The sequence below is a fragment of the Erpetoichthys calabaricus genome, chromosome 2 (assembly GCF_900747795.2).
Source record: "Erpetoichthys calabaricus chromosome 2, fErpCal1.3, whole genome shotgun sequence".
Classification (NCBI taxonomy): domain Eukaryota; kingdom Metazoa; phylum Chordata; class Cladistia; order Polypteriformes; family Polypteridae; genus Erpetoichthys; species Erpetoichthys calabaricus.
The window spans coordinates 107421763-107438391 of record NC_041395.2 but is presented as its reverse complement, the minus strand read 5'-3'; the positions used below and the strand labels follow the sequence as shown (position 1 = coordinate 107438391).

The window sequence follows — 16629 nt, the reverse complement described above, 5'->3', positions numbered from 1 at the left end:
GAAGATTTAGACCTATCCAAATGTGCAGGTAATGTGGAAGAACTTTAAAAAAAAAAAAAAAAAAAAAAAAAAAATCTGCATGTAGGGCAGCAGAACTATGTTTCAGCAGCAATTGAGGACACTCAAAGGCACAGTAATCAAGATTAAGCTAAAACCGACTTGCTTCACGAAAATACTCCAGTTTTTGTTGCATATGAACCAACTCCTCACATTAACTGAAAAGCACCTTTCACGCTGCAGTATGTGTTACGTGTCAGTTTATTGCTAAAGCAGTATTGTACTAAAATAGCAAAACCAGATTACATAAAATCACTTTTTCAATTAGTTGTACATTTCTTGATACTATTGTTAATAACACCTTATTAAATGCTGCTTAGTTAATGTGGATTACATAGTGGCTATAAAAACACACACACCTGACAAATACCCAGGCTGGGGTCTTTGGGTTACTCCCACTTGTAGATATGCATTACCACAACAAAACTGCCCCATATGAAAAAGCAGAGCAACAGAAAAAAATGAAAGAAACGAAGCAACCTAACCCAAACATGGCACTTGGCTTCTATAGCATAAATACATTGTCACACTTCCACAACAGCTGACGTACAACCCAAATGCTTACTGTTCATTGTGCCAATTAACCCAATTGTCCTCAGGCCCACTCCATTGTGGAACTGACTGAGTGTACTCAGGCTAAGACAAACTGCCAGTTTGTCAAAAGGATCTTTATTCCCTTAATCACAGAGACTACTGAAGTGGCAGGGTTGAATTTTAGTGTGTTGGCATCTCCCTTCTTGCACTTGTCTCTGAAAACATAAATGCAGCCATTGCAGCTTGCAACCTTCCAGGAGGAAGGTATGCAGCTCCAGGTTTCAGGAAAACGCAGACGTGTGAAGCTGTCCAGCAGGGGATTATAGCAGACCAGAGAGTCACCCTCTGCCACGATGAAGATCAGGTCCTTGTGTGCTGTGGCGTGCATACAGCCAGCAAATGGCAGAAGGTATGGCTTGACATGGCACCTCTGAGAAACAGTGTCAAAGCACTGGATCAGTCTAGAGGGTTTGGTAAAGAAGTCCATATCATTCTCTTCTCCACCTAAGAGGTAGATGGTGCCAGCCATATTTACTCCAGCTGCACCTGACACAGCAGTATCCAGTTGGCTAGTTTCTGTCCATATATTTTCATGAACTGTATAGTAGATGACAGCATTGGAGAGAGTGTCCTGTAGTGTCTTTCCTCCAAGAGAGTAAATTGCATCATCTCCCAGGACAGACACAAGTGTATGCTGCACCCTGTCTCGTGGCAATGGGGCACATCGCTCCCAGTCCATGGTCTGCATGTTGCATTTCCACATACGTCGAGGAATGGAACCTCCAACCACATAGAGGTCACCCCCATGTTTACAAGCCGCAGTGATCTGGTGGCATAGGCTGTTCTGTCCACTAACACTGATGGCGTCATCTTCAGCACAGTGTAGAGACACAGCTAAAGAATGTGTGCGGCTCTCATCCCTCCCAATCAGGTAGATGTGCACATTTTCTCCAATCTCCTGATTAAAATAAACAAAATGTTAAAAAAATATCAGTCTCCTGTCTGAGTAGAAACATGCATGCAAAATGCACACTGTTACTCAAGTCCCTGAAAGGTCATAACTATTTGACTTAATAAATGTGCATTTGCCTTGGTAGCCCGCCAGGTTGAGACTAGAATTGGCAAAGGCCAGACGTGACTGTTCAGTGTATATTGTGGGCACTGACCCTATTAAAATATCTCTGTTAGATTTCAAGTCAGTAAAGAGCTGCAAATCCAAATAGCATTTACTGAAGCTAAACATATTCAAGACTACACCAAAACAGTTACAGTTGTTCAAAATATACAGTGTCTATAAAAAGTATCTATCCCGCTATTATTAAGGTCATTTTTCATGGATCTGTTTTGGTCTTTTTCTGTTGATCAATATCAAAAAATCCAAATTAAATCCACAGTGATTCAATGTTGCACAATAAAAAAAACGTGAAAAATGGTGGGGGAGACGTGAATATTTAGGCACCGTAGCCCTGTGCTAAATAATAGGGTCTGATGAGATAAAATCCTTAAAATAAACCACAGTATGGGCACAGAATGACCAGTTACTGGAAAACAACAGCTTCTCAGACTCATGACATATAACATTCTCTACCAGCTTAATCTATTTCAGGTTTGCAGAGTAACGGAGCCTCTCTTGGCTGCATCAAACACTCATGCATCTATCTACCCAAGCTCACACAGGGCCAGTTTAAAAATGCTGCCTAACCTAACATGCATGTCTTTGGGGAAGTGATAGGAAAGCCTACACTAACACGTTAAAGAACATGCAGGCTCCACATAAATAAAGTCCAGGGGCCTCATTTATAAAGCTTGCGTATGCACAAAAAGAGGCTCGAAATATGCTTACGCAAATTCACATACCAACATTGGGATTTACAAAAGAAAACTTGATGAGGAAATACGCATATATTTACAGCAAGTCTGTCTAGTGCATACACAATATTTTTGGACAAACCAATGACCAAGCAGGGAAATGCAGCCAAACCAGCTAAATGATGACTCACATGTATATACTTCACATTGGTGGAACATGCATTGAAGTGACAAACATATTACACCTAAAAGCACTGAATATTATGCACAGACTGTATTTCAGTTCCCTTTTAAGAGCACTAATACTACTTATTTCCCTGACAAACTTATATTGGCTACCTGTTGTCACTTCTCAAGGAACTGGCCAACAGGTCAGGACTATCTCAACCAAGCTTCACTCCATCATGCCTGCTGTGCTGGATGTCATTAACTGACCGGTGACATACTTCATCCAGTCTTATATAAGTGTAGGTGTACACACATAAAACAGAATATGTTTTTCTGAACATAAAGAAATATATGGTTTTATCCAGTTCTTCTAACATATTTGGAGCAATTTACTGCACTCATATTGAGAGAGCAAAGCTGCTTTTAATAACATTAAGCAGTTAGTTTCTATTAATGCACAAGTCATTTAAGATGTGACTGGCAAACATTGTGTCTCAGTGACCTGGGTCAAATCATGATTCATTTATTTTGAGGCAATTGGCTTACTGATGGTGCTGTATGTTTTATCTGGCTTGTTCGTAAGGTAATTCACTGAACCCTCAGGGTTTCATAATGCTTGTACTATTCATTGTAACAGCACTCATGTCATTAAATGCGCTGGGTGACAGTGACTACCGGCTCAATGATGTTGCCTTACGCCTTTCCTAGACCCCCAGATCGCAGAAGAGAGGCTCTATATTGCCATACATGATCTTGCACTCTTAGTTTCAGGGCACAGCCAGATATCCTTGAATGCAGATGGTGGAGTCTCGACACATCAGGAGGGAAAGGCTGCACTATCAGCCAATAAACATCCACAACATTGTGATTATACATGTATGAAGTTGATTAGCATGTTCCATACAGATATTTCAGGGCATCATTGGGGGCATATTCATATACACATATTTACAAGGTAATTGAGATTTATAAATAGTAAATTGTATAGAAATGTGTATTCCAAGTTTTATAAATTTGATTTTTTTTGAGTGTATGCATTTTCCTGTTTTTTTTTTTTTGTTTTTTTTGGTGTGCTGTTATTTTCACGCTTGTATCCGCACAAAGTTTTATAAATGAGGCCCCAGGTGCTGGATTCCATCCCAGTACAAGGGATCAATGAGGCATCACCATGGTGCAATACTTACCATAACATGGGTCATTTTGATATGGAGATGACTGCAGTTACTCTACTTTCAAGTACAAAAGGACTGAGTAAATATAAGGAGAAAGAATAAAAGCACAAACATTATGAACTGGACAACAGCCAGCCACACCATCTATTTAGCATGTGCCAAGCAACGTTTTATTTGGGCCCAGAGTACTGTCCCTGAAGTAGATGTTTAACCTAAGGAAAGAGTTGGATAACAGAGGTTTAATTTTTGATGCTTTTTCTTATCATCCCTACATTCTTAGAACAAAGCTGTTGGCTTATACATTTTTACCAAACAAGGCAATACAATGTCTGCCAAGAAACTACAATGTCATACTTTAAATCCACTTCACCACCCAAGCTACTGAACCAAAATTGAAAAAAGACACAGGCATACCGTGTATGGAAAGTTGTCAGGGGAAATACAGATATCATTAAATGTTGCTGCTGTTGTGGAGTGCTATTTTTACTTTCAATGCTAAAGCTGTAGTACAGAATATACAGGAAACCAGAAAGCAATCCAGATTATACCTCTTTATTAGTGAGTGGTACCTAGCCCCTCCGCCATCTTCAGAGGTGAGGGAAATAGAAAATCTAAGAGAGGAACAGGCACTACTGGTATAATATTTAATCAGCTATAGGCTATGGCAGTGTTTTATAATAAAAAAAAGTTTTGTTGTATATTGCAGTCACTGTGCTGTATGCAGGGATGTGCGGTCAGTGGAGGCAGGTGTCATCATGAAACTAAAAAAACTAATGATAACATAAAATAAATCTGTACACTGGTCTGTGCTATAAATTTTTTTTCTGTAGGATTCCAATAATTTTGATAATTCTTATAGTCAAAATCACTGAATTTGCGCATTTTCTGTTCAAATACAGGGGAGAAATGTGAGGTGCAACAGCGACAAGCCTCACCTCTCCTCGGACTGCGCTAACCCTCACACACTGGGTTGATGCATGCAATTGGCGCATGCCTGTTGCTGTCTCTCTGTATGTTGACAATATAATGTTTGCAGACATGTTTATTATACACCCTGACTTTCCACAGTCTGGCTAATATCTGTAATGAATGTATGTGACATATTTAATCTTGCTGATCGGACATAAAACCGCCGTGAAAAGGCACAAGTTGAGGCAGACAGTACCGTGCTGCACCGAAGGGGACGGATGTGAGCCCAACAGGTGCTTGTTGCTGCTGTTCTTCTTGGCGATAATCTCCATTGAGTCGGAGAGACTTTAAAAACTAAAGGAAAATGAGGAGTACTTTTACAAGAAAGTGACAGACATTTTCGTAGAGAAGGATTGGCGCATGGACTTCATTTACAAATAAAGGTAAGACAATAAACGGTTTTCAGTTTTATAAAAAATGGGATCAGACGAATAAAAAAACAATCCAATATTTAAAAACTTAATTTTGACCTTAAATAAAATATTTTTTTGTTTTTATTGTTATTCTTTTGTTGAAAAGTCTGTATTAAAATTGTTTAAAGTATCAGAATTAAAAGCTTTTAAAAACAACTAAATATTTCAATTAAGGTCAAAATTGAAATCTGATTTTTTTATACTTCACTCTGTATTTTGTACTGAATGAGTATGAATTGTGGAATTGCAACAGCAAATTTAGAAAGCATGGAAGGTGCAGAGCAAATGCGCTCTCTCGCCGCTATAAATGTAACGTTCTTTCTTATCCAAATATGTCCCTTACCTGTGTGTGTGTGTGTGTGTGTATATATATATATATATATATATATATATATATATAAAGAATCCTGATGAGATATGAAACATTACCAGTAATCAATGTGCATGCTGACTGCCAATTGAATAGTTAATAAGCTACTCTTGTGGCTTCATATATTTGTAAATCTGACTCTGAAGGAGTCAGCACCTCAACATGCCATGAACCTCACCGCACGTCACTGGCTGTATGCATTCCATTACTCTGTCCCTTTGTATTCTGACTAGTATTACTTGATAAAAAGTGGCTTCCCATGCTACTTTACCTTAAGACTGTTGAGGAGCATCTCAGAGTAGTCCTGCCTATCACTGCTATGATTCACCCAGACTTCTATAGCAGATGTGGGAGTCTGAGAACTTGGAACGCCATCTGCAGATGTAAATAAGACCACCATCAACAGCAAAGCCAAGTATAACACTTCATCTTGTCGTTCCTTTTAGCGCTCTTTCCCCAAGGAACTGAATACTGAGAAAGCTGCTTGGCAACAGATGTTGCAAATATAGACTGCATTCCCCCCAGCAGTCTGTATCAAGCTATATGAACAATGACAAACCTGGGATGAAATAACAAACAGGATCAGGTCTAATAATACCACCCTCACCAAAAATGAGGCTGCTTGAAAAAATTAACTAGGTTGTTGGCAGCCACCATTTTCAGACACCATACATCATTGCATGCTGCTCTGATTCTACACTAGGAGAGGCCAAACCTTTGATGATATCTGTTAAGAGTCGTAGTGGTAAGGCAAGAAACTCCTCAGTCTGCTGGAGCTGAATCAGATGCATTTTAGCACAATGTTTGGCTGCAGTATACAGCTCCTGATCACTGTGCTGGTCAGCCAGCCACATGACTTGTAGGCAACTCTTCACTTCTACAGTGCGTGCCAAAAAACGAGAACACTCTTCAAATAGGGCAGTCAGCTGGTACATGTCAGCCATCTCATAAATGTCTCGCAGCTCCTCCACTCGCAGTTTGATGGTTCCATGGTAGATGTAGTCCACAAGCAGCTGGAACACTGAGGAGCTAACATCCTTCAGCTCAATGCTGCGATTGTTTGCTTCTTTTAGATTGCTGGTGAACATTGACCGAAAAAAACAGCTCTGCGCAGACAAAACAAGTCGATGCAACCGGAATTCTTTTCCATCAACTAAAACAATAACGTCTGCAAAAAGCCCATCTTCCAGACACAAGTCCATAATGCTTTTCACCACGCGACCAGAGTGAGAACGATCTGTGAAGGTGTAGCCAAGAAAATAATTCTCATCAGCTGAGCCTCCAACATTCAAAACACCAGCATCATCATTTGACTCCATCTACAAAAAAAAAAAAAAAGTAATAGTTTGAGAGCAGTTTACTTACAGAAAATTTCACTTTCCATCAAAACATGCCGAGTTCTCAGTGGTGGCTCAAAAGCACAAGACTTTTCTCAAATCTACAATACACTGCTCACATAGAGTGCATGGTTGTTGTTTTTTTTTTTTTGCTGCACATCATGAAAGATGGTGATACATAAAATACTACCTTACTGACCCATCTCGTAAAGAAATCTACATCATTGCCAAGGTATTTAGACCATTAACTGACCAATTTTTTTTTTAAAGCTTTGGGATCTAAAAATGGAGCAAGGACTAATTTAGATAAGGGGTCGAGATCCCCTTAGTTTTTTGTAGTTGGGTTACAATTTAAATTTTTCACAGCCTTGGCTGAATTGAACTAAACTACCCTGTGTTTTTCTTCATGGTCTTCAAATTCATCTTTCTGCACTTTTATGTGGGGTCAATGTGCCTATTGCTCAGTCCTGCACCTCCTATCTTAGTCTCATCCTTTTTTTTATTTATCCACCTCCGCTTTGAGCTCCCCTGCCTTCTATTCCCCTGTACCTACATTTCCAATCACTCCTTTAACCACAAATTTATTGTCTCTCCTCATTAAATGTCCACACCACTTCAGCCTACTTTCCTAGATCCCTCTCCCACTTTCATTTTACTTCTGATTGTCCCATTTCTTATTCTGTCCTGTTTTGAAAACCCACACATCCACCTTAACATTCTCATTTATGACACATGCAACCTCTCCTGCACTTCCTTTACTTCTTCCTCGCCGCCTCCTCCTTTTTGGTTCCACATAACACAATGTCATCAGCATAAAGCATAGACTACACTGCTCGTTCAGTTCCACTCAATTAGACAAATCTTTATTGGCCTGGCAGACAAGCGCACCACGGACCCTGCAACAGTCCTCTTGTATTAATATATTACCTCCATTTCCCTTTCCTGTGCAGTGATTTGTGTACAAGGCCATGCCACAATCCAAAGACATTTAAGTTAGGTGAATTAGCGATGTTACATTGCCCCGATTTGTCTGCGGTGGACGGGCGCCCTGTCCAGGTATTGTTCCAGCCTTTCGCGCTATGCTTGCTGGGATACGCTCCAGCTCCCCGCGACCCTGCCGTGGATAAGTGGGTTATGAAAATGGATGGATGGAAGGATGGACATGCCACTCAGGTTTCTAAGATTGTACCAGCAGGCCTGCCATTCCTCACGTGTAAACTGTTCCGCATTTCGCAAATGTTACCTTGTTTATTTTCGTGCAATCTCTGCCTCGTCTCTCTACGTTCACTTTAAATATGATATGCACAGACGTTTTCTTATAATCAAAAAAGCAGGTGGATGCACCCTGAATAGTATAAAATACCAAAAACAGCAACACCGATGGCACGGCGGAACAGAAAGTGAACGTACAACTTCTGCTTAAAAACCCACCGCTAGTGTTACAAAACCAAATGGTCCGACGAGAAAACGAAGTGTACCGACTTGTGGGCCGGCCGCATATTTGTGCACCTAGTGTTTTTGGATAAGAATAGAGGTTGCATTTATTACATATGTTTTGCAGATGATCGCTTATGCATGTATGTAGTGCATGTATCGTAGAGAACATCGAGGAAGAACGAGTGAGACACACACTAAATAACGCTTCAGCTTGTTGCCTGGACACTAATAAACAACAAAAACAAAACTCTTCGGCGCCTATAGAGCCATTGTTATCGGCCACGGGAAACGATCCAAGAAAGAAAACATATCCAAACTCTGCAGCTACTTTCAAGCTGTCCCCGAGCTTGAACACTGTCGGGATTACCGTAAAACAACTGCTATCACTTTCCATTAAGGTCTCTAGCATCACTATAACCAAGGCAACGCAACATTTAGCCGGCAGCTTTGCACCGAGTTCGTATTTTTCATTTTCCGCTGAAGGTATACACCGACCCCTGTTTTCGAATCTTACCCCAGCTGGACAAACGACGTGCGTCTTTTCTTAGAAACGGATTTTCCTTCCAGTCTATGCAGAAGGTCTGGCGATCCAAACCTTTTAGCAACTGCATTCAAAACTTTCTCTGTCCGTCAAGTACTGCCCGCCGGTTACCATTGTTCGTAGGTACAGAAACTTGTTTGTAGGATTTTTAAATTTGTACAAGTGTGCAAGTTACCCAGTGAAAGAAGGTAGCACAACATGAGCGTAGCCAGGGAAGGCTGCACCATTTGTGGTGCCCTAGGCGAAGCTTTAAATGGCAACCCATTACTAGCCAATTTAGGACACTTTGACGGATTTCTTATGTCATAGAATGTAGGAGTATTGTTCGTTTATCATTTTATATATTCTTGCCTACAAACTGTACTATCCATCTATCCATCTAAGGCAGGTTGAAATCTAAGTAATCAATGTAGACCTCTGCATTAACTTTTGCGGTGCACCGTGCAATGCATATATTTCTGTTGTGTGCCATTTGGTATGGGATACATAAAAGTAATGTTAAGGTTTGGGATGCACCATCTGTTGGAATGACAGAGACATAGCATCCAGATGGACGTATAGACAGTGGTTATAATATTTGTTTATAATCTGGTATCTTAAATTGATTATTAACCCGATTTACTGTATAGATTCACATTCATATATGCTTCTAATGTACTGTACACTATAAGTATATACTGTAGTTGTTTTTAATGAATTTCACAATTCTTAGTAAATGATGCAGTTTACTTCAGATGTTAGCCAAATGGATGTACATTTGATTTAGCTGTTCAGCTCTGACTATAATTTATTTACAAAATGTGTAAACAGGTAAATAATTTATAAATACAACAACATTACACTATATGTAGGTTAATTGGTTGACAGAAGTTTCCTTTTACAAACTTTTACATTACCAGTTTTAAAAAGTAAATAATAATGTTTTTTTAAAGTTCCTTACAATTATAAAAATACATCCATTCATTTTCTAAACTCATTTTTTTCCAGAGTAGGGTCACAGGGAAGCTGGAATCTATCCTAGCAAGAATTAGGCCAAAGGAAGGAATAAGCCGTGGACATGATGTTAACCCACACTCAAGTTCACATATGAGGGCCATTTTATCATTGACAAGCCACCTAACCTGCATGTTTCTGCACCGTAGGAGGAAACCAGAGTTACCTGACCCATGTGGATTTGGGGAAAACATGCAAACTCCACACAGGGGGCACCCATTCATTCAAATCACTGAAATTCAAAACTGCTTTTTTTCTTGATTTTATCTTAAATAATTTCTTTCAAATCCATTGTTTGGGCTAGTTCGCATTCCTTTGACACTTTCCTTATATATTGTAATGCCAACTCCAAGTTCCAGAATGGATCTTTACCTGGCTCTTTGACATCGCTCTCTATCCTTAAAAGGACTGCCCACCAATGCCGCACTAGATGGAATTTCAACTCATATTATTGGTGACTTTTCACTGGCTGTTAGGATTTTTCACTAATTTCACAAATTATTCATGTTAGTATTAACAGAGAATACAACTACTATTATAGAAATATTAAACAGGCATAATATTGTAACTGCACTGACAAGTTGGTTCAGCTAGGGATGAGTTACCCATAATATGAGCTGTAATTCCATCATGTAAATGAGTAGCTTCAGAGCCCTGTGGCAGTTGTACCAATAAAGATGGCAATTTTGCAAAACCACAAACAAAATTTCATGTAGTGTATTAACCTAGTAGCCATGCCTAAAACAGGCATGTTAAGAGCAGAGAGTCCATCTCAACACTGGCACTACATTGGTGTCAGAAGCAGGAAGAGGGTAAGACCTACCATCCACCGCTCATTCAGCACCGGTTTCAAATGACGAAGTAGCCTAACATGCATGTTTGGGGGTACAGTATATGGGAAAATTGTTTAAAGTCCCCACAGCCAATAACCAGCCCAGGATTTGAACTCTAGTCTCTTCAGGAATGGGAAGCAGCAGTACTAACCATGTCACCACTTTTCTGCTGATTTTTTGGTTGCCTTTGAAATTTAAAATTACAAGTCTGTTACTACTGTTAGAAATTGATATATTGTTTTTTTGTTTTCAGTTTATGGTACACATTATTGCATTCTTATTTCAAGAGGCTTCTCACACAAAAACCATTTCCAGATTTCATCCATTCCTCTATTTATGAGCTAGCATTATCCAATTCAGCATCTTGTGAGCTTTTCCTGATAGCACTGGGGCGAGGGTAAATTTAAACTAGGACAGAGTGCCAGTCGATCACACTGCACACACATTGACAAGATAAGAACATGGAACCTCCAGACCAGCATTTGACTCCAGTTACCTGAAGCTCTAAAACTCTCGATCTTCTGATACCCGCATTCTTGATGTCGTGTTACCCAGCTAAACAACTCTTAGTGTTCTTGTAATCCCACCTTCTTTCTCTAGCATTTTAAATGAAATGTCTCTGTTCTCTTTAACCAAAAAGACAGGACACATGAATCTGCTGGACATTTTTTTAATTTAAAGTTTATTTTTCTTTTTAATGCCAATCCTGGTTCTGATCAGCATATACAACGTACATATTATAACAAAGGTGCTTTATAGGCGCCAACCCGACATAGACTGACATCAGAGGCACATATAAAACTAAATAAACTTTTATTTTTCTTCACCTGTGGGGCACGTCTTCCCCGTGTCCCACAGGCACAATACAGTCCCAAAGCACACCAAAAGAAAGTCACCACAACGCACTCTTCTTTGCACCACCACTCCTCCCGGCAAGCGTTGTCCTCCTCTTCCCGACTCAGGCTCCTCGAGTGGTGGCTGCTGGCCCCTTTTATAGTCCACCCGGAAATGCTCCAGGTGCTTGATTGCCGAGTTCTGGCTGCACTTCTGGGTGTGGGAAAACATTGCCCATAAGGGCTCAGGAGTCCCAGCTGTACCCGTAAATGCCAATAGGGACTCTGCTCTGTTGGGCCATTGAGCAAGGCCCTTAACCTGCAATTGCTGAGCGCTTTGAGTAGTGTGAAAAGCGCTATATAAATGCAAAAAATTATTATTATTATTAGCACTCCATGGCGGCGCCTGCGGGACCCAACAAGGCTGCACCCTACTCCAATTCCCATGGAGCCCTGCGGGAAACCAAGGCACCGCTCTAACCCAGTGGGGTTGCCATCTAGTGTCCAGGGGGAGGTATTGCAAAGTCCATGGCTGCTCCCCCTGAACATATACCGAAGGGGCGTCCCAGCCGTCAGCCACAATATGTAAAAATGTAATTAATGTACAAATGTAAAGTAGCCTAATTTAAAAATGTGCAAGGAATCATTACACCAGCCAGCCCAAAGGAGCAATAGAGGGCTGACAATTTACTGAACTGGCTAGTTTTAAATAATGTAAATAAACGATTCCACTGATTACAAGCTAAGCAAAAATGACTTCTGGGGTACAGTACCTTGAAAACAGGTTCCACTTTGGTTGTCACAGTAATCCTTCCCCATTTAAAATCAGTGGCATAGGTCACAGAACTTCCCAGTCATCACTTACCTGAAGAGTTGGATGTTTTTTTTTTATTTGAGGGAATTCAGAATGCATGCTGAGTAAAATTTGTGAAATGGAGTCCAAGGAAATGAGTTTCCGTGACATAACATTGCCAATCCCCCTCAGTCCAAGTCAATGTTACAGGACATTGGAGCTTACTCCCTCAAACTTGACACAAAGAGGGAAATGGCTCTGGACAGGAAATTAGTCATTTGCAGGACCGACACATACTTAAACACACCCACACTGGGTCATTCTGGGGTGGACATGAATATACACTGAAGCCCCACGTGGACAATGATTGGGTCTAGTATTGAAAGCCAGGGCACTGGATTTATGAGATGGCATTACTACTCACTGCTCCACCCTGAAAGATTTTGTGTCCTTCATAAAATCAACCTGACATTTTCTTTTGCTTTGGAAAGCATACAGTTCTAATAAGCTGAGAAGCTCAGACTATACATCCCTCTCTTTAGTATAAATGTTTTCCTCTTTCTGGAAAATTGTTAGGTTTTCCCAGGCCAGGTGAGACATATTATTTCCCCAGCCTATTCTGGGTCTGCTCTTGGGTCTTCTTATAAAAGTCTGTGCTAGTTATAGCTTCCATACCAGATGTCCATAGGACATCTTCATGAGATGTCCAGACCTCCTCAGTTGGCTACTCTCCACTTACAGGAGGAACATTTCTACTTTAAGGTCTTCTTGGAGTGTCAACCCACTCACTCTGTCACAAAAATGCATTTCAGCAACCCTGGAATGGAACCTTCTACTGGCTGGTTGAGCTTGCAATTTAAATCTTTGTATTACTATCCAAAGCTAGTTACTATAGGTGTGGATCACAACACAGAGAAGGCAATAATTCAAATGTGTCTTCTAAGCATTTAGCTTCCACTTCACCTTCACTATCCACAGTAATGTGTCAATTTCATAATTGACTGTTTTTATACATACAGTATACACTAGCATTCAAAATTTGTAATCATCCAGAAATGTCCTTGCTTTTGATAGAAATTGATATATTTTCTTAAATCAAGGCACAGGTTAATTGATTTAAAATATTGCCAAAACATTACTAATGTTGCAAATGGCTATTACTGCTTGAAATGACTGATTTATAACTTATTATTCACATATGAATGCAAACCTACATTGTCATTGTCCTAACAGACTCTCTTAGGTCATCCTTAATTAATCATGTTTAAATGCTAATTGGTTATTAGAGAAACCTTTGTAATTGTGTTAGCACAACTGAAACCTGTTATTCTGTTCAGTTAAGCCAATGAATTGCCTCTCCATGGACGGCAAGGTATGGGTATTTCTAGAGTTCAATTCTGGGTTGAAAAATGGACAAAATGAAAACAGCTTTCTAAAGAATCATGTTAGTCTATTGTTGTTTTGTGAAATTAAAGGTATGACATACGACACTTTTGGAAGGAAATGGAAGATTTCATACAAAGGTGTCCATTACTGTCTTGAGAGAAGAAGGCAAACTGGATGTAACTAGGATAGAAAAAGAAACAGAAGGCCCAGATGTAAAACCATAGTGAATACAGGTCCTCAATTTGCTGCTTCTGCCAAATAGTTCACACCATATACCAGTTTCACCTGCAACAGTGAAAAGAAAAGGTAATAATGGGCATAAGAACACAGTAATTGCATGGAGAATTTCCAGGCAAGCACAAGGTTTTGCACATTTTAACCTTTTCTTTTATTCATATTTGCCTGTTTCAGATATTGCTTTTTCTTTGAAACTCTGGCTTTAAAGCCAGAATCTGGAGCTGAGTTTTCACTGTTGCAGATGATCCTGATATTTGATGTGTACTATTTAACAGAAAGTGATGACCTGTATGGCATCTGTTTTTCCAATACGACTCCATCAAAATAACATTCACTGGCAACAAATAAGATAATATTCCAGTGAAGGGATGTTGTATAGCAATGTTCACACACTATGAGAGGCACTACATGATATAATTCCAGCTTCTGTACAAGGTTTAAATGTCTGTTAGATGCATAATGTTTTGCTTTTAACTAGAATTCTTTGTGATAGTGTCTTAAACAGAGAAATGACAGACTTGTAATAAAACGTTCTGATGTCTTTTGTGTTTTCCATGAAAGCAGTAGATCCGTACTATACAACAGGTAACAACAGTCATTTATGCCCGACACATCATTACAGTACTTTGCAATGAGAGGAAAGCTAAAGAATGAATGGCTTTGCAAGAAAGAGCTGAATGTGCTAAAAATTACTAGACCTATTAAATGAATAAAATCATATCCTACCATCAAAGAGAAAACTGTTTATATAGTATATGTTGGTACTTGAGTGTAAATGCTTCAAGTTACCCACCAGAGTGAATGTCATGTGACACAGGTCCACAAGCTAAACAATCTCTCTTAGTTTTTGCAGATGAAGATAAATGAAGTGCCCACCAGGCTGAGTACATTAAACAATCCAGAGGGTAGCCATTGTTTTTTTTGTTTATTGTATGAAACTGTCCAAGTGCAGTACATTTTACATAAGACAGTAATAAAGATTTATATGCACTTTCTTTGACCACAAATGAAGGATGGGATACTAGAATAAGAAGTCTTGAACATGGTTAGAAAGATTAATGTAACTCTCAGCAGTGCCAAGTGCAGACCAACCTGAGACCTAAGAACACTAAGTGACTGTGACTAAAATAGAGATAAAGAGACAACATAAGACAAGACATAAAAACAACAACAGCAGACATGGGAGTGGGGATGTGTTGCAAAAATAAAAAAAGTAAATATGTTGAGCTATGGCTGTCCTAGTCTTCTTGTTAAGCTGGCCAGAAGGTTTTTTTTTTTGTTTTGTCAGTGCATTCTGCCAGCCTCCAAGATGCTCTCTTATTTTGTTGTCAGTGTAGCCAGCTGACCATTAGGCCAGGTAACAACCTCCTTACCTTTATATTGTTTGTGCATCCAGTCATTCCACAACCTAGGCTGCAGCTGTCCTGCTTCTATTCTGCATGCACTGTCAACCTTCTCTCAGTCTAGTCAGCAAGTTCCCTATTTATGTAATTTCTGCTTAGAAAAATAATAGAGCAGTATGTAACAGCTGCCTTCTCTTTTCTATCTGCCATACTAAAATGCAGCTATTTCCGCTTTAATTATTGTAAGTGTCGCTGATTTTAATCTGAACTTGTTTCTGTCAGGAGTGGAATGGAGATCATTCCTGCTCTTCATTTTGCCTGCCTTTTGCAGTGGCCACTCCCATCTGTGCCTTTTATGTAGATGTCAAAAAATACGGACAGGAAAAATAAAAAAAGGGTTTTGGAAGGTGACATCTCTTAAACACTTGTGCAGAGTGCCTTTGCAACAGCCACTGTTTAGATCGAGTTCCCTTATTATTGGTGTTTCTACATACTGCAAGTAACCTTGCTCTGTTTTTCAGATTACAAATTTTGTCTGATGGTTTGTTCTTATCCTGAACTTGCTTGTGTTGGACCAGCTGCCTGCTTTTAACCACTCTTTTGGACTATATACTTGTGTAAATAAAGAACACTCATTTTTCCTTACCTATGCCTGTTTTGATGTTGGTTTGCTCTTCTAGCTATGGTTTACAGGATTGTGAGCTGTACTGCAGTCAGGAAGCTCATAGTCTTCTGCAGACAAACTGGTGCGTTGCAGTGTGTGTACTTCTGCTTTACTGGGTGCATATGGTTATCATGCATTGACAGTTCCTGGTTCAGATGCTGGTTGCTCACCTTGATTAAAGATGCCCTGGGTTTCAGTACATACTTCTTGTTTTGAAACCTACATTCCCTGACCTGTCAGTTCTGCTTCTTTCCCTTAGAAATTATAATTGTGTGTTTAAAGAATTTAGTAGTTCCAACCCTTTCCACATTTTTGTCACTTTACATTCTTAAACGCCATCATTCAAAAGTTATCAACACTCCAAAAAGGTTGAGTGTGGCAAATATACACAATACATACAGTACATGGAAGCGAAAGTCTGTGATACGGTTTGCATATTTTTGTAGCTAGTAATCCACAAAGGAAGAAAATGAATCACGCATCTTAAAATAGTTGTTTTATTCCTAATCTTTTGACAACCCACCAGGTATCATCATCAGTGACTCTCAATTAAAAACACCACTTACAAAATTTGGTAATGAACCCAGCTTAGGCAGGCTAAACAAAGAAGAACACTTAAATAATAAAAAAGACTTTATGACTAACACCCTCTGAACCCCACCTTATTGCTCAACTCCCACCCCCTTATTTGCTATATATTGCCTTTGACTCCTGTATGTCTAATCATTTTCCACTGATGA

The 16629-nt window shown here is 39.5% G+C and overlaps 1 protein-coding gene across 1 annotated transcript; it reads right to left on the bottom strand.

Annotated features, from left to right (window-relative positions):
* Positions 1–240: 240 nt before the first annotated feature.
* Positions 241–8277, bottom strand: kbtbd4 (kelch repeat and BTB (POZ) domain containing 4). The gene is made up of 4 exons (XM_028794281.2): positions 8073–8277; positions 6208–6811; positions 5764–5867; positions 241–1549 (listed from the first exon to the last, which is right to left on the bottom strand). The coding sequence occupies exons 2-4, from the start codon at positions 6809–6811 to the stop codon at positions 689–691; spliced, it is 1569 nt and encodes a 522-aa protein (XP_028650114.1). The 5' UTR covers positions 8073–8277; the 3' UTR covers positions 241–688.
* Between the last annotated feature and the right edge of the window lie 8352 nt (positions 8278–16629).

What these genes read in the sequence shown, in the direction of transcription:
- kbtbd4 (XM_028794281.2), bottom strand. Translation starts at nt 6,811, where the DNA reads ATGGAGTCAAATGATGATGCTGGTGTTTTGAATGTTGGAGGCTCAGCT. An exon ending in CTTAACAGATATCATCAAAG is followed by an intron (nt 5,868 to 6,207) that starts GTTTGGCCTCTC and finishes TTACATCTGCAG; the next exon opens with ATGGCGTTCCAAGTTCTCAG. An exon ending in TGCTCCTCAACAGTCTTAAG is followed by an intron (nt 1,550 to 5,763) that starts GTAAAGTAGCAT and finishes TATTTTAATCAG; the next exon opens with GAGATTGGAGAAAATGTGCA.